Below are 24,355 nucleotides of genomic sequence, written 5' to 3' on the forward strand. Positions count from 1 at the left end.
TATAATTGATGAATATCCGTGAAAATAATCAAATTATTAATGTACTATATATTTATATATTAAAAATAAATTAATTTAGTAATATTATTAATATATTATGGAAGATTTCTAGGACGACAAATTTTTTATAATATTAAATTATTAAAAAACTATTTAATAAATGTCGAATAATAATAATAACCTAGTGACAAAGATTAATGTATTATTTTATGGTAATAATTGAGCCTTTAAGTAAAATATTTATATTTAATTTATGTAATACGTATAATGCCTTTTGTTTTTTCAAGTCGAAGGTTCCAAAACCGTTATGATAAGTAAAAACAGGGTTATAACTGTGACCGAAACAAGTGAAAGGGTAAAAATAGAACTAACGTATCTAAGGTAGAGAAAGTTAAGGAACCAGGCCAAAATGAGCACCCACAGAACTATTATAAACCAAACATTTTTCTTGCCCGTATCGTAAATAAGGGCTACAAGATTCTTGTGTCTTTGCGCCAAGGAAGAAAATATTGGGTGATGGTAGCCATGGAAAAATGATGATTTTTGAGATGATAAATAAGGCAACACGATATCCTTGACGGTTTCATCCGCTCCATTTTCTATGTCCGATATTTCTTCGTTAGATAATAGATCGTTACTTGCTTCTTTTGGCAACAAATGGCACTGAAGAACGGATTCGGAATCGAGTTTATTAATTTCAGCAAAACGAATAGAGGGGTTCAAGATTTGGCCATGGAAAATGAGTTTTACGGTATAACATTGATTAAGTTGATGCGAGAAATAATGGCTATTTGGTATATAAAATATTATTGTAAGTTTAGGTAAATGAAATAAGTATGTATTCGTATATTTTAAATGCATGGAATGATGGTTAATAAAGTTATCAAATTATTATTCTATCATAAAAAGAAATATGAAGCATAAAGTTAATGATTCTTATTTATAGACAGTTTGGTTGGTATCTAGCATAAGCATATGTTTAGGTGACATCATTTTTTTCTGATGAGAAGGGAGGGTTATCTTTGATAATTATTTTAAAAATTATCAGGGAATTTTATTTCGAGATACTATTAGCTAGTCTTTTTCATCATACTTTGAAGTATACATTTTATAATCTAAAATAGTTTTTTTTTTATAATATCCACTTAGAAATATAGTTTAAAATATTTTATCAACAAATTTACGTTTTAGGTATGTTAATTATAATTTTAACATTAGGCCATATAGGGTTAATAATGACATATTGAACTCATTTTTAGGGAAGGGTAGGGTATACCTAAAACGAATAATTCATTATTCAATTTTATTAATCTGATTCGTATTTTACGAATAGGAATAACAAAATTATTCAATTTGAAAATTGTAATCGAATAAGGAAAATATATTCGAAATTTTTGTTGTTAAAAATTACTTTTGAAACATAACTGGTGTTACTAAATACATACGTAAAAATTATCTAGTTACAATTAAATTTCGAAAGTAACTAGTTAAATTATAAGTTACTTAATACAACATTTATATAACGAATCATTTATTTAATATAAAAAATTAGGATATAAAAATTTTAAAATGCAGTCTGGCAGTCAGCTGTTGTGCAATCAAAATTGGGCTCTAACAATTTTTCTCTTATTATCTGACAAATTAATTTAGATACTTTTAAATTTAATATTCTTTAAGGATTGCAGTTGAAAATGGATGATTTTAATTTATTACATATTTAATAATCTATGAATCTAATTTATCTTTGCTGATACCTGCAAAATTTGATTTTCCACCAAAGTTAATTTTGGCTTGTTTTCATTTATTTGATATGGCTGAATTTTTTTCATTATTTATGGTTTACTCAATTTTTGATTATTAATTAGGATTTGATCTCTAAATATATATATTTTATTTTTATAAGAATATATATTTTATATTAATTCTTTAGTTATAGTTTAATTTAATATAATATTAAACAAAACAATGTTATATGTAAATCTAATTAAAATTTAGAATTATCTAAGACAATTTTTTCAGAAACATTTTTTTTGATATTTTACACAATTTTTTAAAAAAATATAGATTAAATATTTTATATAAATCTATTTTTATTTAATATTAATAGGGAAAAATATATTTACTAGATTATTACAACTCAAATTTTATTTTTCAATTTTAAAATTTAATAAATATATCCCCAAAAGAGGGCTTTAATTTTATTAAAATGAATTATGAAAAAGGGAAACTAACTATAAAGGCAGACAATAATAATTTAACATTTTGATGAAATTATTGCAATATTTATTTCCCCCTTAAAGCTAGATATTAGTTCAAGATTGTGGAAGATATTTATCTCATGCAAAGAAATATATAAATCCTTGTTTAGCCATGACACCCATTAATTATTAAAACAATATAAATATAAATTTGCTATAAATTAATTTTTTAAGATTATTTTATAATATACTTTTATGCAACAATGCCACACAAAATTATTTAAAGAAAATAATTTTATTTAGAATTTTTAAAAACAATTTAATGAGAATTTGCTAGAAAGAACAATAAGAATAGGGATATTGACATTATTTTTGATATGAAGTTCAAAATAAATGAGAACAAAATATAAAAACAACATTTTAATAATATGAGTTTCTGATTGAAAAAGGCAAATCTTGTATATAATAATTAAAAAATGTATCTTTATACAGATATTTTTTTTTACAAATCTAACAGTGTATAGATCCATTATAGACTATGTATCTGTATTTAAATTTATTTAAAAAACATCTTTTAATAACTGCTATTTATATTTAAATGCATTTTTATTTTGTATTTCTTTTATATTTAAAATTTGCCTCCCTGTATATAAAAATTAGATATAGAATATAAAAACATAATGGCTGGAAAATTTGTAAAAAAATTTTAACGATTAGGTTATTACAGATCTATAGTTCGGATTCATTTATAAATTTTAAAATAATACTGCCGGAAAGGGGCAGGAGTTTAAATGCCTGATTGATATAATCTTAAATATGCCAATGACTTGATATCAATTTAAAAAATTATTGGTAATTCAACTTGAAACCTCTAAAAGATTCAAAATATCTAATTTAATTTAAAAGTTGTAATCATTAAGATATATAATTTTAATTAAACTAGTATATTTGTTATATTTATAAAATATACTTTTGAAAATGAGATACTGTTTCATCTGAATCAACATACACTTTTTCAGAAGAATCATCATAGAATTTTAAAAACAGCGGTATTGAATATTTTGGTATATCCTTCCTATTGATATTTGTATCTTTATTATTCTGAGCTAAAAAAGAAAAAGTAAGTTAAATAAGCTCATTAATATTTTACTTATGTAGTAATCATTTTTATTGTGGCATGAATATTCATATATATTTTCACTGTTTAGTGAAGAAGTTGAAGGGATTTCTCCACTAATCTCGTGAGGCACATAGGATTGAGGAATTCTAACAGCTACAAAAGTAGATTTCCATGCAAACCTTAATAATAGAATAATGAGTAAAGTAATGAATAAACATAGATAATCTTCGACTGTGGCATTATATAAAAGTTCAAACATTTGTGTAAAACAAATTGGATAGAAAATATATTGGCTCGTATACTCTACATTACCTCGGTTAGTAAATAGCACTATTGAGAATTTTTTTTTAGGTATGACATGATAATTACTCATTTAAAATAACACATAACCCTAGCCCATATATGTGATAATTAATCGGATATATATGTTCAAAAAAACACTTGTAGCAGCAAAAAATTTCTATTTTTAGGGTGGTAAAAGTGAAGTTATTTTTTTGGGTTGTCAGTACTCAGTATCAAGATAAAAGATGCCTTTCATTAAAAACCTACCACGTGCAAAAGGAGAGGGGGCGTGGGTTTCAGGAATAGACAATTTTAGGGGCCACTAAATTTTATAATTTTGCTCAATTATTTTATGTCTCTTGAAAACAAAGGAATATTTTAAGACATTTTTCTTTTTTTGTAAAAAATCCAAGTATGAATTTTGGGAAAGGTTTTGGCATTTCTAGCCATATGTATTATAACAAAATATTTAATTCAATTTTTAGTAAAAAAACTTCATTTATTTTTTATTGAAATTTTCTTTTTTTTGTATTTATAAATAATCTTGCGAAGAAACTGTAGATAATTGGTAAGTAAAGATTAATAATTTATTTTTTTAAACCGATTTCTATTAACTGCCTATTTTGGTAGTAGCTGTAATAGCTATGAGTCACTTTTTAGATATTCTGATTAATCTATTATAAAATAAAAAAGTTTGCTCTATAGTCTTAGTTTAATACATATATCTTTAATTGGGGTAAACTTTTAATCATTTTAAAACTTGATCAAGTTGTTTTTTTAATTAAGATTTAGAATCGACTATTAAGGGTTTAATTTGATGTATATTATATAAAATGCAAGTTTCAGACCTTTGATCCTAAATGCAATACAGAGATATTTCATTGGCCAAAATAATAATTTCCATTTTTGGTAACTCTTGCCATCTGGTTTTATATATTAACACCAATTGGTTAAATAAGACATTCCCAAATATATCAATTGTATTAAAGATTATCTTAATCATAATTACCGTGGCATCCGCAGAATGCAGCTTCTCAAAGCTCAAATTAATTAAAACTTATCTACGAGGCTGTATTTCACAATACCGATATGCTAATCTCTCTTTAATTTCAATGTAAAATGATATTGCCTGATCAGTAGATTTTACCGACATAATACCGTTTTGCAAATAAAAAGGGGAGGAGTATAAATAAAATCGCAATATTTTAGTCTTTGATTATATTCATTTTTATAATGTGCACTATTTATGATTAAAATTTAATAAAATTATGCTTTTAATTCTCACTATGTAAATAAGCCAGAAACCTGCAGGCCCAGCCCGTTTTTTTTAAAATACCCGGGCCGGGCCTGAAAACTTTTTTTTAAAAATACCCGGGCCGGGCCGTAAAATTTTTATACATGAATTATTATATTCGTCAATTAGATATAGTTATAATGATTATATAGTTATGATTAATATAATGTTAGGTGAAAGTTAACAGTAGCTAGCACTCATCGTATCTATTACATAATATAATTATAGTTTTCCTGCCATGGAATAAATACGCAAAGGATAATAGGTAATAAATACATTATTAAATAATATATGTTATATTATTTACACAAATTTTTTATAGTATCAATTTTTAATATAATAAATATCTGTTTAGAATATAAAAAATATAGTGTTAAACGGCTCGTTTTGAGCCGATTTTTAAAAAAGGCTAACACAGTCTAGACATATAGTATCGAAATTTCGAGGCTTCGAACATTAGCTAATATGCTTGTGTATTATTGATAATACTCGCCGAAAAATATGATAAAATACGGAATAGATGAATTTTTTGTATATACCAGGTCGAATATAATTTTTAATTCCATTTTTTTTAAAAAATCCGGGCCGGGCCAGGCCGCAAAAAATTTTTGAAAAAAAATCCGGGCCGGGCCAGGCCGCAAAAAATTTTTGAAAAAAAATCCGGGCCGGGCCCTGCAAATGGAACCTCTGCAGGTCTCTGAAATAAGTTAAGGTAAATCGTCTTTTTAAGGGGCCGTCCAAACGTCTCAGACCGTCGTGTAAAAGCCAATTACATATTGTAATTGGTAAAGGCAAAATAGTTTATCGTTTTTTTAGTAAAAAATCGCATCGTAAACTCATTTATTGAAAAGTAAACAAAAAATTTGCAAATAAAAAGCCTAATCTTTTTTTAAATATGAATAAATTATATATTTTATTGTTTACAGATAAAATTTCAAGACTATTTCTTGAAACCTAATAAAATTAATCGTGCTAGCTGTTTCGAATTTATATCGACATATTTGAAAAAATAAATCATATTTTAACAAATAAAAGATTTGCCTGACCTTGTAAAAAATGACATTTTGATATTTATTTCCATAATGTAATTTTGGTTTCTTTTTGCTAACGCCTATTATATATAATTTCAAGAGCAGTAACCAGACATGCTTATAATAAAATTCAGTATGAAAAGATATGCAACATTTTATTATCAGCTATACATTTTTGAACTTGCAAGCAGTTGTAATTTGGCAAATATAAAATTAAATTAGTTATATAGATTAAAATAAAAAATCTACCTTATCACTATTTTGGTTTAAATAAATAAACGATTTTTATAGGAATATAAATTTACTTATATAAACAAAATTAAAAAATATTTTAATCATGAATAACTATTCGATTTGAATACAATAATAAAAAGTTTAACGAATAATTTCAAATTATTACTTAATCGAAAAAGTAAATTTTAGTAATATTCAAATTCGTTAATAGTCCATAACTGGCAAAGATTCTTGAATCTTAGGACGAAATATTCAAATATTTCTTGATATTGTTCATAAAATCTAGAAAAATAATTTCGCCTAAGCCTTCAAATAAATATGGGGTTTTCCTAACGAGATGGGTTTATTTTTTAAAAATAACTGAATTCCAAAATTTTGTTAAACCGCGATGCAATAAATAAAGAAAAAGAAAAATGGGTGTCATGCAGATAATTGACAAATGACATTTTCGCCAAAAATACAAATTTTTGCTGATAGGGAGAGGAAGAAATGTTGGAGAAAGAATGAGAGATTCACTGTAAGAGATAAAGCGAACGTAGTTTAGAGGAATAATTGGTAGAAAGCCTTTGCAGTAAAAAAATTGGATTCCTTGGAATGTCCTTTCGTGGATCCGTCAACCTAATTTATCAAATTGAGTTTTGCAACTTAGAGTAGAGGAAGCGATGGGTATGAATGTGTAAGATGATTTTCTAAGATTATATGATACATAAATTTTGTTTGGGTTGGGCATTTTTGATGATGGGTATGAATGTGTAAGATGATTTTCTAAGATTATATGATACATCAACTTTGTTTCGGTTGGGCATTTTTGATCATTGAAGGTGTTTGGATATTTCCCGACGGTTCTAGAGATGTCGGTTGGTCCGAGTCTAGAAGAAACGCCCGACGATTAAGTCAGGTAAAATAGATAATTTTATTTGGTATGTAATCCTAGCAGTAAAGATTGCTTTATACAGTGTTTAACAGTGGTAAGAAAAAACAATTTCGCAATTAAGCAGTAATCAAATAGCAAATTTTAACTCGTCTGCTGTGAGGAGCAGATTCAAATTTTTAAAGGATATTGCTTTCAAAAATTTGAACCGATCCTTAGGATAAATGATATGTGAGATTGCCGCCATGAAGACTCGATTTTAGGTATACGACAAAGCCTTTATACGCCGTTCGGTTTGGGACAACTAAATTTCCTTATATGGTTTGGGCTTCATCTAACAAGTGGTCAGCGAAAAGGGTGGCAAATATGAGGTCCGGTTGAGTGACGGAGGGGGGCGATAAATCCGTGAATAGAAAGGATTAGGAATTATTTTTAACCTAGATGGAAATTTCAAATGATCTTAAAGAGTCAAGAAATTGAAAAAGGAGGTAATGAGGATGGAGATGTTTTTAAAAAGAAGATTAAATATTTATTGATAGAATCCAGACCGCTAATTGAGGTACCGACGGTTAGAGATGAGAGTTCGGTTATATATACATTATGACTGAATTGGATAAAATATAAGTGTGACAGACTTCAGTTTTCAGCTAGTATGAGCGAAAGGCCTATTGTTTGGGAAGCTTTTAAGATAGAAAATGCCTTTGCGATCTCGTTTAGAGGACCACGGAATATTTCATGATATAAACAGGGTGATGTGTTTTGGAGATGTCCTCTATATACTCCGGAACTAATAGTTTAAAAAAATTAATTGCACTATTCCTCACAATATATTTAATAACTATATAAAATTATATTTGATTTGGAATATCCATAAAACGCTGTCGATTTTACATGTAACAACTACTCTAAAACACTCCGCCACATGCGTTGCAAATAAATTTCGATTTTTCAGGCCCAACCGACTACCTTTATTGGCGTGTGGGAATAGATGTGTAATGTAAATGGATTGAAAGACCTATTAAAAGAGATAACCATATAAACTCTTATAAAAATTAGAACGTTTATCTGCAAGGTATGAAATCCCAGATCAATATTAATGGAGAATGGATCGCAATTTTCCTCAAACAATTTCTATTTCTTTTGTAAACTTAAACAATCGGTATATAAAAAAGACCCACGATTATTCAGGTGTAACGAACTCGTAGAAATGAGAGTAAAACTATTAAAAACCGTTATTTAAAATTACGAACAAGATAATAAAAGGCCATTAACTAAATTACCGGATGGCATATATTTTTTTAAACTAATTAAGACTATTTTATTTAAATATGAAATAAACTGAGGATTTATTTATGTTTGAATTTTAATAAACATATAAACTTGAGCAAAATTTAAATACAAATGGTGTGATAGTAATTTAGCGAAAGTGATATGGTAGCAATAAAGCAAATAAACTGTTAGGTAAAATCATTGATTGTATGGTACTTTGATCAATTTTCCATTTGAAGAATTATCTATTAAGCAAATAAAAAAAATCAAGATAAGTTCTTTTTGATAAAAATGAAATAATTTTATGATATATTTCATAAATCATGGTTTTATAAAGAATATATATAATATACTTAGAATCTTTATCCCAATGTACATTTTTTAAATATAATTGTAAGCTTCATGGAAGTCCGAAAGGGGGGGGGGAATAGAGGATTACCCCTGTTATAATTGGTGTTATTTTTCTTTATTTTGTTGTATATAATATTAATCTTTATTATAGTATTTTTACGCGTAATAATTTGGTCATATAACAACGGCGCAAGTATTTGACTTTGATTGTATAATTTATAAGACTCAGGATGAGTCTTATTTAATTTTATTAAAAAATTATTCGTTATTGCTTTATCTTACAAATTATTCTATTTTGAGGGAAAAGATCTTTCTAGCAGCGGAAGCAATAACCCCCAGTGTTATTAAAGCGCTGTTTAGCCTCCTACTTTTTTTGAAGTACATAATTTAAATACTCAAATATTTTTGATGATTTATCTTATATAAAAAGTATGTCAAATTTAATACTGCTATGCCCTAAAGTGCTAATGGTGAAGGATTATTTGGTCAAAACTTATACTTCCTGATCGTATCTCTAGATTTAGGGAGGTCACTATAGATATATTATTATTAAATGCATTAAAAAAACAATTATATATATTTAAATTTTATATTTTTATACCTATATTTTTATTTGTGGAAATAGATACGTTAAAAATATTTTAAAAAATACTCTAAATCGTAAAAAGTAGCTTTCTCTACTTTTTTTAAAGAGTAGCACAGCATGCTAATTTTTTTGTAAAATAGCTGTAGCGATGGCGAAGTACTTTTAAAAGTAACTGATATCTGTACATATATTTATGGGGGAGGGGGGGGTGTATAGTGTTGTTAAGTGTTACTTCAAAAGTAGAGCGCTACCGTAAAGCTACTGAAAAAAGTAGCGTGAGAATAGCTACTATTTTCAAAAAGTAGCGTGAGAATAGCTACTATTTTCAAAAAGTAGCGTGAGAATAGCTACTATTTTCAAAAAGTAGCTTTCTATTTTTTAAAATATTATTTAATAAAAAATTCATATTTTTAACTCAAACTTTTAAAAAGTATATATCTATTAACTAATTACAAATATTCCTTTCACATTCAACACATTTGAAACCATATCCTAAAAAATCGTAGATAAAATATATTTAATATTTATTTAGTACATAATATTAAAATTTTGGAAACGCCCCTTACTTAACCATTTATCAAATAGAAGATCCTTTCTAGTACAAAATCTTTTCATCACTATTTGACTCATCCAATATTTTCAGCATATTTAAAATATTTATTATCAAATGGTCAATTGGATTTATATTTAAAAAAATGATAATTAAGTATATTAAAATGCATCCAGATATTCATAGTAGGTGGTGTTTCTGATCTGACTAGGGTCAGTCCAAAATGATAAGAGTTAAAATAAAAATTAGGGATAAGTGGCATAAATAGCTATTATTGCTAGCTGGCCAGACCACCACCCTTTGATTTTTTATCTATTGAACTAATTTCTCTCAAAATTGGTCATGTGAAAGGATTGAAATAAAAATTTAGCAAGTTTTGATAAAATTTATAAATAGATATATAGCGCGCTACTTTAACAACACTGACAGATATGTCGTAGTTTATTAAATTAGTGTAATTCCAGATTGCACTAGATTATAATGGAAAATCATTTTACACTGGTGAATTAAGGAATTTTATTTTAAATAATAAATCATTTTTTCCAAAAATATATTTTTTAAAAAAAATTTTAATTTTAAAAGTTAAAATTTCGTCTACTAAATTACCCATCATTTCTTAATATTTATCTTTAATCAAATCTTACCTAAATTATAAAAAGTATCTGTATATTTTATTCGTATCTGTTTATAGATATTGACCGACTGGCCGGCAGTGTGTTTCGCTAATTATAGTAATTATAGGGATCTTTACTTTTTTTTGTGCGTTCACTATATTCAGTCCTTTCTTTTAACTGACTAGCTATAAATAAAATTTGAGAACTAAATAAATTAAATATGATGTCAAATTTTACCAAATTTTTATAGTGTTGTGAACTGAAATTATGGATAAAATTCTTTCTAGTTTCCATGTTGAAGAAAATTTTTTTAAAACACGATTTAGGGATTATTCTGACGGGATTTTGTTGCCTAGAGGAGAACTTAATAGGTTTTAATATTTACTTAAGCACTATTTTATAACGCGAAAGTTGAGGGTTTTCCCTTTAAAAAACATAATTTTGGTCTTATTTATGCTTTGTGTGAGGCGCAAATCGAGGGATTTATTTTCCAGGTAGTTCAGAGCTAGAGTAAATTTGCCGAGAAACCTGGATAGTTTTATTATTTAGGTATTACAAATTTAAATATCTAGATTAAATTAATGCTTGAAGTTGGCTGCAATACTGTGAATTCCGAGGCAAAACAAAAGGTGTCTCAGTGAATCTTTTTTCTGGATCCCCACATGTGTTGGAATTTAAATGGACCTAAATGGCAAAGGTGTTTGAAAAACATAAGATGATCCTATAAATTTAAAATGTTGGAAAATCTGTCATAGATTTTTTTTATGAGAACAAAAGGCAATCTATTTTATACATCACTGAATCATTAGATAAATTTTTGATATATATCCTAAGAGCATGTGCAGATTTTGGTCCAGCTCTATATGTTGATACTAGGGATGTACCGATATCTTTATCGGATCGGGCCGATATTTCACCCATTTTAAAATATCGGTTATCGGCAAATATTATAAAATTTTCCGATCCTATAAAAAATAAGGTTTAACACATATAAAATATTATAAAATTTTTAAAAAAAGTTAATATCTAAAACCCATTTATTTTTATAAATAAAATCGAAATTCATTTTTGTGTTTAATTTTTTAATATTAAATAATAATTAATTAATAAACATTCTGCCATATTGTTTTTTGCGCATTCTGTTTATAAAAGTGTGCGATAATCTCTTCAGAATCTGTTTTTAGTGAAATTGACAGTCCCCATAGCCGCAGACTGACCTCTGATAAATTGGAAATTTTGGTATTTCTAAAAAGAAATCTTCGATATATTAATTTTAAATATATTTGTTTATTACTTATTATGTAAATAGATTAATGTTATTACTTATTATATAAATAAGTGATTTATCAATAAAAATATTTTATATACTTTTAATTGAATTGAATATAAACTATAATTGATCATTATAATATATTTTAATGACATATGTTATGGTATAGTTAAATTATAGATGTTATACTAATAAAAAGTATATTAAAAATTAAAACCATTGGTATCTTTACAAAATACAAAATTAGATATGATATCGGATCGGTAATCGGCCGATATCGATTTAATATCAGGAATATCGGATCGGATCGCCCTCCAAAAAGTGGTATCGGTACACCCCTAGTTGAAACTAATCATCATGAACAAAAAATGTTTAATTCAATTCATAATTTTACTTTATCCGCAAGGACATTTTGATTAAGAAAATTGTGGTTGATATGGCCCAAAGCCGAGCCCGCCAACTTTTTGAGATTAGCATGATATAAAAAATTAACACACTCTACCGTCAAATGCCCTTGTAGAAAGAGTATGGCTAAAAATGTCCTTAAAATAATTCTTTTTATTATAATATTTGTATATAAATGTGATATCAGATCAATAAATTTTTTATCTCACTTCCAAATTTGAATATTTTACAATAGAATCCTAAATTAAACATTATGTACACCATACATAAGTATAATAGAATTTGTATCTGTATATAGGTACATTAATAAAAAAAATAATTGTATCTTGATACATTACCAAACAATGAGTAGGATATGTATCTAGGTCTATTTTAAACGATGTATCTGTATCTAGGTCTATTTTAAACGATGTATCTGTATCTAGATCCATTTAAAAAGAATTTTTTAACAGCTCTGATCATGATTTGCTAGTATGAAATGGAGTATCATTTAAAAAATATATTTTATTTCATTAAGATTCCATTATAAACACCAGTGTTAAATGGAATTCTATTAAATACTACAGCAATCCTGGATTACATTAAATTTCAGCATACACTACGATATATATATACAGGTAACATGGAATTATCTTCCTTTACCCTGAAAATTATTTTTTTTTAAATCTCATTAATTAATCTACTTGATAATAAAATTAAAAATTCAAAGAATGACCAAAAACAAAATGAATATTCACAAACTATTTGAAAATTCAAATCTTCTGAAGGTATTTCTAGAAACTCAATCCCCCCCCCCTCCCCAAAAAAACAAAATAGAAACAGCATTAAAAAATTTCGGACCTAGTATTAAAGGAGCAAAATATGCCGAATAATCGATATTCACTAAAAGTGAAATATAATAAAAGATCCATCTTAAGTCTTATCGTTCGAAACAAGGATTTTCATTATTATATTACAGCCCGACAAAATTAAACAGATTATCTCGGATGAGATTGAAAATAGCAGTAATGTTTTATTATTTGTGATTTTTTTTAAAACCTCATCAATTAAAATATTAATGGTCCTCTCCTAGAAATTTGTTGCAGGTGTACATGGTTAAAAAAATAAGATATTTTGAACTGTGTTAATTTTTTAAATAATCTGTTCATAAATAGTATAACTTCTCTTTTAAGTCATTAAAAAAATGTTTTAAAACTTTATAAAATTAATTTTTCCAAAATAACAATAACAATTTTTTTTATAGTAAAATTACTTTTATCATAGGCATATTCGTCGAAGGTAGTCAGGCCTTTAAATGTACGTAGTATGTCTTCATCTACGCAAAAATTTCCGGTAAACAAGGGATCGGTCTTGTGTGATATTATGGAATAACAAGCATCAGCCATAATTTCAGGTTTTCGACATAATAATTTACTTTTGAGGCCTGCTATTTGCAACATTGATTCAGTGAAAATGGCTTTATAGTGAGTGTTTTATTTTTTGATTTTAGATGATATTTAACTGTAAAAAAATTTATAATATAGGATAAGCTAGGGCCAAAAATTCAATAGGAAATTAAATTTATGAGAGACAAAAATTGTTTGCCATAAAAAATAACTCTCTTAGAAAGATTATAAATTAAGTATATGCATATACTACCTGTCCAACTCGACCGAATTCAATTGAATCTGGACCAACATTCTTTTCGGAAGAATCGGGTATGCCGGATTTTGATTTTTAAATTTTCATTTCCGGATTTGGCTCGGGCAATAATTTACTTTGGCAAGGTGGGTTTATTATTAAAAAGGAACACCGCTATAAAATTACTTTGAACTTCGAAGGCATATATATGTCGTTTTTGATATTTCGACTAAAAAATTAATTCCATTTTTAATAATCTCAGACATTTTTAAAAGCTTCAAGGATAGTCATTTTTTTAAAGAAATATTTGTCAATCCCATAAGCATTAAAAGAGTTCAATGACTAAATTCAAGTTATTCTTTAGTTTAAGTCAGTCATATATTAATACAACGGACCTAAATGCTTGTCATAAAAATACTTTATAATCTGCCTACTCACCAGCCTAATGTTTAAAATTTATCAACCCGCCCGTAGATTGGAAGTGATAAAAACCCGTCTGGACCTTTAATCGGACTTAGGCAAAAAAATCAAGTTATGCTTTTATAGCGTCTTTTTTATATAATTTATATTTTAATCGAGCGCTTATAATTTCCCGGAAACCAATAATTTTTTTTATAAATTCTTTATTTTTGAATCAGAATTTCTAAAAATAAAAGTTGTAGCTGGGCAAAATTTGAGCCAAACTTGAAAAAATGGGTTCAATACAGGTCTCTAGTATAAAATGATGAGTGGAAATCGTTTGAAAAGATATGTATCGGATTTATTTATTGTTACCGTACCATATTTTGGCCACAAAGCATTAACGGATATGTTGTATTTTCGCAATTCTTCGGATAAACCTAGTACCAACATCGATGTCATATATTTAGTGGTAGTATATGCTAAATAAATGTTTTTTGATATTATTTTCATTTGAATCTCATAAAATATATTTTTTGTTTTAAATATAATCAAGGTTAAAACCCTGACTAAAAAAGTTCTAGTTCCGGTTCTGAACATTTAAAAAAAAGTGGGTTCGTTTTCTGGTTCTTCGATTTGACGCGGTTCCAAGTTCTGGTAAACAATAAAATAAACCCTTCAAATTGAATCAGACAACATTTCAATATACTATATAAAAAATTCCACGATAGATCAACAAGAGTTTAGATTAGGCCTAACCACCTCTGATGTTTTTAAAAAATTTGTGTAATAATAGTCCAGAGGTCTGCATTGGGTGGGTTTTTAGCCCATAAGCTTGTTCACAATGTTTTAAAAAAATTTAACCCGCCCGTCAAAGTTTTCAAAAAAAATAGCCATCCGCCCGCCTATTAGTCTAAATTTTTATACCCCACCCCTCCCCATTTATAAAAATTTTTTAACCCAAGCCAGCCATTAAAATTTAATTATGGACATTCTTACAATTTTTTTAGACATTTAATAAAAAAAATAATTCAGTTTCAGCATTACACCTCTACAAAAAATTTCTATAATTTAGGAAATTACTATATTAAGCATAAAAAGAAATATTCTATTTATTATATGGATAATTTATTTGATCAAATAAAATATTTATGAAAAAAAAATATATATAAAATTGATATTATTTAATTATAGTGCAAAAATAATAATGAATCGACATTTTAAGGATTCAAACACGTTCTTCTTTGTTCCAAAAACCTTCCAATGCTAAATCCTCGTTCAGAAGAAGCAAAAGTTGAAATTGCCATATTTTTCTTGCTAATCTTGATAGCTAAGGCAAATCTTTTTCTTGTCATTTCCAACAAAGTAGGATATCCTTTTGAAGTATATCCTCTTCCTCAAATGAGATCTTTAAATAAAAGTGAAACCAATAATAATAAATTTAAAAAAGTAATACAAAATTTAAATTAATTATAATAAGCAGCTTAAAATTTTGCTAAATTATACATATCAAACTGGTTACTTTAAGATTTAAATATTTTGTTATGTCATTAAGTACGGTGCTCTCCTCTGTAACAATCTCATCCTCAAATTTGTTGTGGTTTAAATTTGACGCGGATGCTATTTATTTCAAACATTGCATTTAATAAGTAGCTAAGCGAATAAAATAGGTAAAATCAAATTTTCATCCATGTCGATATTATATTCTTCTACATATCAAATCCAACATGTTTTCGATGTTTTTTTACTTTAATAATTTCTTCCTACGACAACATCCTCAGTTATTGGAAGCTTGGTATTAAAAATGTTAAAATTTTTCTGGAGATTATGGATTTCAAATTTTTCAATTTTATAAATAAAGAAAAAATGTGCATAAATCCCAAAATATTAATTTTAATACCATATAAGAACGTTCTGTTGTGTAGGTCTGTAGTCGCCCTCAAGAGCAGTAGTTGCATCTTTATATGACTCCAAATAATCTATCAGTGTTTTTAAACCTTCCTTTCAGATAATTTTTAATATCAACTCCTTGGTTCGTTACAAAGATGAGCTCGGAAAAATATTTTCGAGGAAAGGTTCTAAATTTTTTTTAATAATTATTTAATTATCTCTCCCGTTTTTTTTCCTTTTGAAACTGTGAAATAAAAAGATCCTTTTCTTCTAATTTTGTATAAAATGGATTAGATATGTAATCGGTTTTAGTAAAATCATGACATCATATATCAGTAGCACACATGAGCAAATGAAATTTTTTTTATCATTTCTCTAATTTTAGGGAAATAATATTTCTTAAAGATCCTCAATAACTTTGGCAAAGTGCCTACTACTAACTGTTGTATGAAATAATTTTTTCGACATCCAATTTTCCATGTGTGGCCCTTAAATCAATAAATCTTTGTAAAAGATTTACAAATCCAGGTCCTTGAATGGCTTAAAATGGCCTAAAATTAAAGAATAATTTAATAAATTAAAATACCTAATATCTCTAGCACAATATTCTACAAAATTGGCAATTAGACCCGATTTTATCGTTTTGTTTAATTGAGAATTGTCTTTTTTGAAATATCCGGTTACTTTTTTTTATTATCCTATCAAATCTTTATAATTTGTTTATGAATATTGATGCCGGAGAATGAAGGATGCGCCACTTTTGTATTATATTTATAGGTGGATTCGCAATCATTACAGCGAATCCAATCTAGCTTTTTGTCATTTTCATCGAAAATGATTTTAAATTGTTTCCACAATGAAGATTTGAGTTTTTTATTATCTGAATCATTTTCTTTTAACTTGTAAAATATATTTTATTCTTTAGATTAGTGATGTTAAACGGCTCGTTTTTAGCTGATTTTTAAAAACGGCTAACTTAATATTTCATCCAGAAAGATATTAAGCAAGCCTGAAGATTTTGCTCATAGAAGGAACAAAGGTCTAGACATATATTATCGAAGTATCCAGGCTAAGGTAATATTTCTCTGGCTAAAATATTGAGTTAGCATTTTAAAAAATCGGCTCAAAATGAGCCGTTACAACACTACTTTAGATATATACTTTATTCATAATATAATTTAAAGATTAAAAATTTAATTAAAAAATATTTTTTTGTTAAAAATTATGTTATAAAAAATAAAAATTTTATATTATATAAGGAAATAAAAATGAAAAGGACAAATATAAAGATAAACAATCATTACTAAAATAAAATAATACAATACAGAAATATTCATTATGCTCAAAAAGGGAATTTTAATTTTCAATATCCAAAAAGTTTATTTATTTTAAGAAATGAGTTTTATATTATAAAAGGAAATTTTAATTTTTAATATCCTAAAAAGTTCATAAGAACAATAAAATTTCTTTACCACCCATAGTTAAAAATTAATTTAACCTGCCAGCCTGCCCGTTTTTTAAATTTTTATAACCCGCCCACTTAGATGAACCTCTAATAGTACCTACCATAATTAAGGAAAAATTTAATCCAGAGGCCGAGATATGAGCGCTCAAAGTGAAAAATCTATTAAATTTTTAAATATAGCTCTTTAATATTATATAAAAATTTAATTGACGAAAAAAATTAAGGGAAAATACCGAAAGTTAAAATCCGAAAATCAATATAAAATGGCTGAAAATTTAAATTCAATGTATGATATTATAATAGATAAGAGAAGGGGAATATATTTAAAAATTAATTTTAAGTTGTTAAATTATCCAGATATATAAATGTGGTATCCGTATATTATAGATACTATTTTAAATATATCGGCAGCTATTTTTAGATATATTTTGATATAAATTTATTTTACGTTTTTATTAAAATAATAATATTTGAACTAAATTCATTAAACATTATGTCGGAGTTTATTTCTTTACAAAAATAAATCATGCAAAATTTTATTTTACGCAGATAACGATAACATGGTAAATTTTAAATAGTCTATTAAGGTTTCCAATTGATTATGAACAGTTAACCTGTGAAAAATAATCAAATAATTTAATATCAGATTTTTTTTGCACCCCTTAGAAGATAAAAATTTTGATACTCATCAAATTTTGTAATTTTTTAAAAAATTAGTGTATGGATTTCAGTAAAATAAGTTTATTCATAAAATATAACACTACTGTTGTTAAACGTCTTATCATTAAGATTTTAGCAAAAATATTTAGTAAGCCTCGAGATTTCGATAATAGTCCAAACCTTTCTGCCATTTATGAGTAGAATCTCCAGGCTCGCATAATATATTTTGGCTAAAATCTTAAGTTCGTTCTTAAAAATCGAGGAATTTAAAGACACTCTGCTGTCAAGCCCCTGGTAGAACGATTAGTGTATAAAAATATCTTTACAGATAGGTATCTTAATCATAAAAAAATAATTACTATAATTGTTAAAATGGAACAATTATAATTTATCAATTAATTATATATTTTGTATATCTATAAAATTTAACAATTATTATTTATCATTATAATTTTTCATTTTATGATGAAAATAAGTTAAATTTAATAATTATCTTTCAAAGCAGCGTGATAAAAAATCATGCCAAATTTGAGGGCTTTGAATTTTTTAATTTAAAATTTGGAAAAATGCTCTAGATAGTGAAATTGGACCATTTCTGTCTGTTTAAATGTTCATAACTTTAAAACTTGGAGAATCTCCATCTTAACTTTTTATATATACGTACCTGTATCTTAGATCGACATATATAAAAAAAACAAAAGGAAAAAAAGTACCGATTTCATTATATTTTATACTCATTTCCGGTTTTTGGTATTTGTCCTTAATATTTTTTTCATGAATTAAATTTTTATAAGATAAAGGGTTATTATTAAGTTACTAAAATATATTTGAACGTATCAAACTCAAAAATTTTCAGATGTATCTGCATTTTAAAATTCAAAAATATGATATTGTACTTTGAGCTTTCATATCATCGTCCCTGATTATATTTGAATGCAAATTTTAGACTTTTCTAAAAGTTATTTTAAAAATTGAAAGGGTCAGGCCTAAAATCGTGTTACTCTTGTTGATTTATAGTGAAATTCATCAAATCGAAACACGTTCCCGTAAATTTAAAATAGATTCGAATTCCGGTTTAAAAGAGGGTTATAGTTTCTGGTTCCTAAATTTGTCCTGGTACCAAGGGTTCCAGTTCCAAACTCCGGATATAATCTAAAAGGTAAATGGCTAATATTTACAATAAAAAATATATGATATAAAGTATTTATATTTCAATAAACAAATAACCTATTTTATTAGGAAAATTGGAAGGGTCCAAATTTATAGGTGGACTAATATTAACGATATGACCTCCATTTTCACTCTTTCTAAGATATGGTATGCAAAATTTACTCCTTTAAAACGAATAATTGTTTATAGTATATAATTTTGAAAAATGTCTGTACATAATAGCAACTGCCCTAGTGTTTATGCTGTGCATTTTGTTTAAATCATCGATGGAGAAATCAATAGCTTTTTGAAACTTTATAAAACCGGCATTATTGATCAATACATCAATAGCTTTTTAAAAATTTAACATTAAAATATATTGCAGAATTAAATATGAAAAAATTGTTTAAAAACTTACTTCCAAATTTTTTCAAGGTTTTTTCAACAGCTAGTTCCATCTGATCTAATTTAGTCACGTCTGTATGGCAAGCAATGCTTTGACAACCCATTTTTTCAACTTTATGACAAATATAATTTAGACATGTATTAAATTATTATAATAATTTGTTATCGATATATCATTAATTTATCTGATATGATTTCTGTAATACTCTGGAAAAATCTGCCACATAGATATATGAAGAAAAATATGTTAGCATTACAATATGTGTCTTACTATATATATATCCTAGACAGAATCATTTGAAGCTAAAACTACTTCTGAGACTCAATAATTTATTGATAATTTATTAAAATTTAAATCTTTAAAACATCTATTTTTAAAATTTTTTTAATTGAGCCAATTAATATTGATATTTTTATTATTGGAAGATGGTTGATTCCAGATTGACTATGAAATAAAAGAAAAAGATATGGTATTAAAATTAAACGCAAATTTTACCTGAAAATATTGTCATGGTATGAGAATTACATGTCATATAATTAGTCCTATGAAAAGAATATATATTATAATAAATGTAGATGTAGAGATAGATGAAAGACCTAATAATTTAATGGATATTTATAGAAATGAAGGAATTTGGTTTATAATTGACCAAATATTCAAGTTTTAATGAGAGATTTCTTAAAAATAAAGACCTCATTAGTGATATACAATATTTTCACCCTATTAATAAAGAGGAGTATTGGAAATACTAGCTACAACTGCTAATTAAATCGATCCAAATAGGGCTTGTTGACAACATTACCAAAATCACTCAAAATGACTATATTACTAATAATGGAAGATTTTCTTTAAAGTTTTATAAAAAGTATAAGTTGAATAATTATCTGAAGCTGATGCAGTTCTTTGCATTCCAAGATCTATAACTTACAATGGTGAATTAAATCTATACCAAAACGGGGTTTACCAACTGGATTAAGTTCTTGTATACAGGCGCTTTGAGAAACATTATAATTGCAGAATCCATAGAAGAAGAGGATCATAAGGCTATAAGATTTTTCGATTTTTTTTTGTATATAAATTAGCAAATTTAAATAAAATTTAAATTAAGATAGCCATTTTAATTTTCTAGACATAAAAAATTAAAACCTTTATTGGCAACCAATATTACTGAAGAGTGGTTAGTAAATGAAAATTATTTGTTAAAAGTTTAGAAAATGATAAAGATTGTGTTATATGAGATTTTGTCAAATTTCTATACCCATATAAATATGCATTTCCAAATGTTTTTCACATATTCTGTATCAGTTTAGATCATCCATATCAAGTTGTGAGTCAATTTTTTCACCATTAAAGAGAATTATTAAATCAGGTAAACATTCAATTGTAATATAAGAAGGTTTTATTAAGACATGGAAAAACCATAACCAAAACTATTAATTTTAGAAATGTTTTCAAGGTATTTAAAAATATATCTCAACCAAAATTATATTGTTAATGGTTTATTTCTGTTGTTTTCACTAGGCTCAAACATTGACATAATACCAATTATAATAAGTAATAAATATTTTAAATTACATATATTTAATTGAATACCTAACATATTGTACAAGCACATTAAACAATATCAACATTATTTTATAATAAAATCCCTAACATATTGTACAAGCACAATTAAACTATATCAATATTATTATATAATATTAAAATCATCCAAAGTCAATTCTTACCTTCCTAATTCTATAAACATATTTGATCTTTGTATATTTTTTTTGTGGTATTTTTCAAATAAAATTGTATATTTCAATTTTGTGTTCAAATAACTTAAATATTCATTTTTTTAAAACTGTCCCTCCAAAATTTTTATCTGCCCCCCCCCCAATGGGTGAAGTAGAATTGGGCCTGTTATTTATGTCATCATTATATTTATAAACTACCTTATATCTAAAATAAAACATTTTAAATATCAATAATAAAGTTTTTAAGTAAGCTAATATATAAATAATATATTTATAAGCTTTTAATATAAAATAACAATAATTTATTTGTTATTTAAAAAGGAATTAAAAATACATGTACTATTAAAAATAACATATATGTCATATGAAGTCAAATGAATTTCAGAATATCATAATTTTAAATCATAAAGGACAATTTTTAATTTGAAAATTCTCATTTGTTTGGAAATGAGTATAGAGCACCCATACCATAAATTTTAAATTTTGAACTATTCTCAATTTGTATGAATTTTAACATATAATTTCTTTTTTTTAAACAGCAATATATGGCTAAAATTGTGAGAAATTTATAGGATATAGGTATTTTACATATGCTGGAATACATTTCTAGATAAATTAGAGTTTTTAAATTTAAAATTCCTCTCAAGGGATAAAATTGAGAGATTCTGAATGTTATAAAGGATAAGGTATGTAAATATTTTAAGTCTAAAAATTAGAATGGGTGTAAAGACTATTTCAGAATTAAATCAAAATGAAATAAATAAAGACATTTCTTAGTGTATATTATATTATTCAAGTAAATAAGGATCTTAAAAAGTGGCTAATTTAGAAAATTTATAGATTAAAAGTTTTTAAAATCGAATATTTCCAAATTTTAATAAATAAAAAGGTTTTAAACTCACTTGTTTCACTTATAGCATATATAGAGTTATCATTGTTTTGTTTTCTATCAATTGTTCTACCAATCACCGATATATTATAACCATTTTTGGCTAATTTAATACATATCGCTTTACCAATTCCCTTATTTGCCCCAGTAACAATTGCAGTCAAAACCATATGATTTTAAGATAGATGCAAATAAAAACACTTTTCGCATTAATTAGCATCAACGATTGCAACAATAAATTATATGTTACAGAATAAAATAATCAGATGTAGGCAACCTATATAAATAAAATTAGATATAGATTCTTTAAGGAAAATGTACCTAAGGGTTATCAATAAAACTTTGCTACGCATTCTCAAAGGGTGGAATGTATAATTTAAATAATTAAGCATTCATAGCTTGATATTTTCTTTAAAAAAAATGACCTACCTTAATTGTTCCAATTTTGAACTTTAAGTTTTGTCTGAGGATTTGTCATATTCTTATTATTTTAAACTCTCGTTTTTATTATTTTTCTCATTTTCTTGATCATTCTAATTTTTAAAGGTAAGAAATATAATTTACAACAGAGTAACTCAATTTTATAATTTTATTTTATCATTCAATATTTTATATAAATATATTTTTTTGGAATTTTACTCTTATTTTTACTTATATTTATTAGAATATTTCGTTTCTATATGTAAAAATAATTATTTCGACATATAATTATCAATAAATTAAATAAAACAATATTTTATTTATTACTTGGAAAAAAATCTTTTATATTATATTTTTTCCTTACTTTTTTTAAATAAATTTTTTTTTTCTTTTTTAAAAGCAATATCAATGTTTAATAATTGTAATTATATTATTGAAAATTTATTAAGATTATCAGAGTTGTGTAAAAAGTATCTATATCTATATACTATTTCATAGGTATCTGTATCTGTGTATAGATACTTTTTAAGATACATTTTGATATATTTTTATTTAACGATTTTTTATCTAAAAAATAAAAATATTTAAGTGCAAATTTTATCTCATATGTATGAGCATAAAATTTAAATAAATATAATTATAAAAATATTAAGAATAATATAATAAATAAATATATAATATTAAAAGGTATTGGTGAAAGTTGGTTTAGTAAATATTCCAGAAGCTTAAAATTAAATAAAGATATATATATTATTCTTTTCCATTTATATCTATAGATATCAGTTCATTTTGAAGGATATTTTTATCATGCAAAGAAATTTATAAACACTTGCTTAGCCATGACCCCCATTAATTAACCATACTATTGATGCACAAAATAATTTATTTAGAATTTTATAAAATAATTTTATAGATATTCCCCTAAATTTTAATGAATAAATTATAAGTTTAATGTAAAAAATTTTATTTTTGATTTCAATTGAAAAAAAACTTACTAAAAAATTTAAAATCTAGCAATAACTTTTATAATTTAGTATTTGATGGATCATTTAACTCAAAAACAAAGACGAATTCTACTTATTTATACATTTTAATTTTTTATGGTTTGACTAAATAAAAAAAATTTTGATTGCCTTCCTAATATTAAACTTGACGCTTCATCACTGTTAAATGATAATACCAAATGTGAGACAATGATAAATAAATATATTTTATTGCCACTTTATAAAATAGAATAATGATTTAACAATGATAATTGATGAATGTTGAGAAATTTAAATTATCGATATTTATACAAAATCTAAATTACACTCTCAAATTAACATAAACATTATAATATTAATATAATAATGATTCATATTAATATAATAATGATTGATATTAATATGTAAAAGGAATCGAATATCAAATTATATAATTTGCAAAAATAATAAAGTTGGCATATCAAAATAAATAATGATTTCCAAAATATAAAGATAAGAAAGAAAACCAAATGAATGAAAAAGTGATTGAATTTATTTAGACAAATATAAGTTCTTGTATCATAGATACAAGCACTTGCGGTAGGGTTTAACTCTGTGAATAATATAGCTTTAATATAAATTATTACTTTTATATTAAAAACTATGTATAAAACCTAAATATCT

The 24,355-nt window shown here is 25.4% G+C and overlaps 1 protein-coding gene across 5 annotated transcripts; it reads right to left on the minus strand.

The window, feature by feature from the left end:
* Nucleotide 1: 1 nt before the first annotated feature.
* On the minus strand, nucleotides 2–22,497 carry LOC135929689 (hydroxysteroid dehydrogenase-like protein 2). 5 transcript variants are annotated; one of them, XM_065466386.1, is made up of 12 exons: nucleotides 20,629–20,708; nucleotides 20,160–20,581; nucleotides 19,935–20,108; nucleotides 19,677–19,880; nucleotides 19,495–19,609; nucleotides 19,337–19,443; nucleotides 14,475–14,576; nucleotides 13,328–13,531; nucleotides 8,486–8,544; nucleotides 3,349–3,497; nucleotides 3,169–3,304; nucleotides 3–787 (listed from the first exon to the last, which is right to left on the minus strand). In XM_065466386.1, the coding sequence occupies exons 4-9, from the start codon at nucleotides 19,765–19,767 to the stop codon at nucleotides 8,498–8,500; spliced, it is 666 nt and encodes a 221-aa protein (XP_065322458.1). In that variant the 5' UTR covers nucleotides 19,768–19,880; nucleotides 19,935–20,108; nucleotides 20,160–20,581; nucleotides 20,629–20,708; the 3' UTR covers nucleotides 3–787; nucleotides 3,169–3,304; nucleotides 3,349–3,497; nucleotides 8,486–8,497. The 5 variants fall into 5 exon arrangements, with proteins under 5 accessions (XP_065322457.1, XP_065322458.1, XP_065322459.1 ...); XM_065466387.1 differs by having other exon boundaries at nucleotides 20,160–20,206; nucleotides 20,593–20,637; XM_065466389.1 differs by having other exon boundaries at nucleotides 19,677–19,775; nucleotides 20,160–20,689.
* Between the last annotated feature and the right edge of the window lie 1,858 nt (nucleotides 22,498–24,355).

The sequence above is a fragment of the Gordionus sp. m RMFG-2023 genome, chromosome 5, assembly GCF_954871325.1.
Source record: "Gordionus sp. m RMFG-2023 chromosome 5, tfGorSpeb1-WG-v2, whole genome shotgun sequence".
In the NCBI taxonomy this organism is placed as follows: domain Eukaryota; kingdom Metazoa; phylum Nematomorpha; class Gordioida; order Chordodea; family Parachordodidae; genus Gordionus; species Gordionus sp. m RMFG-2023.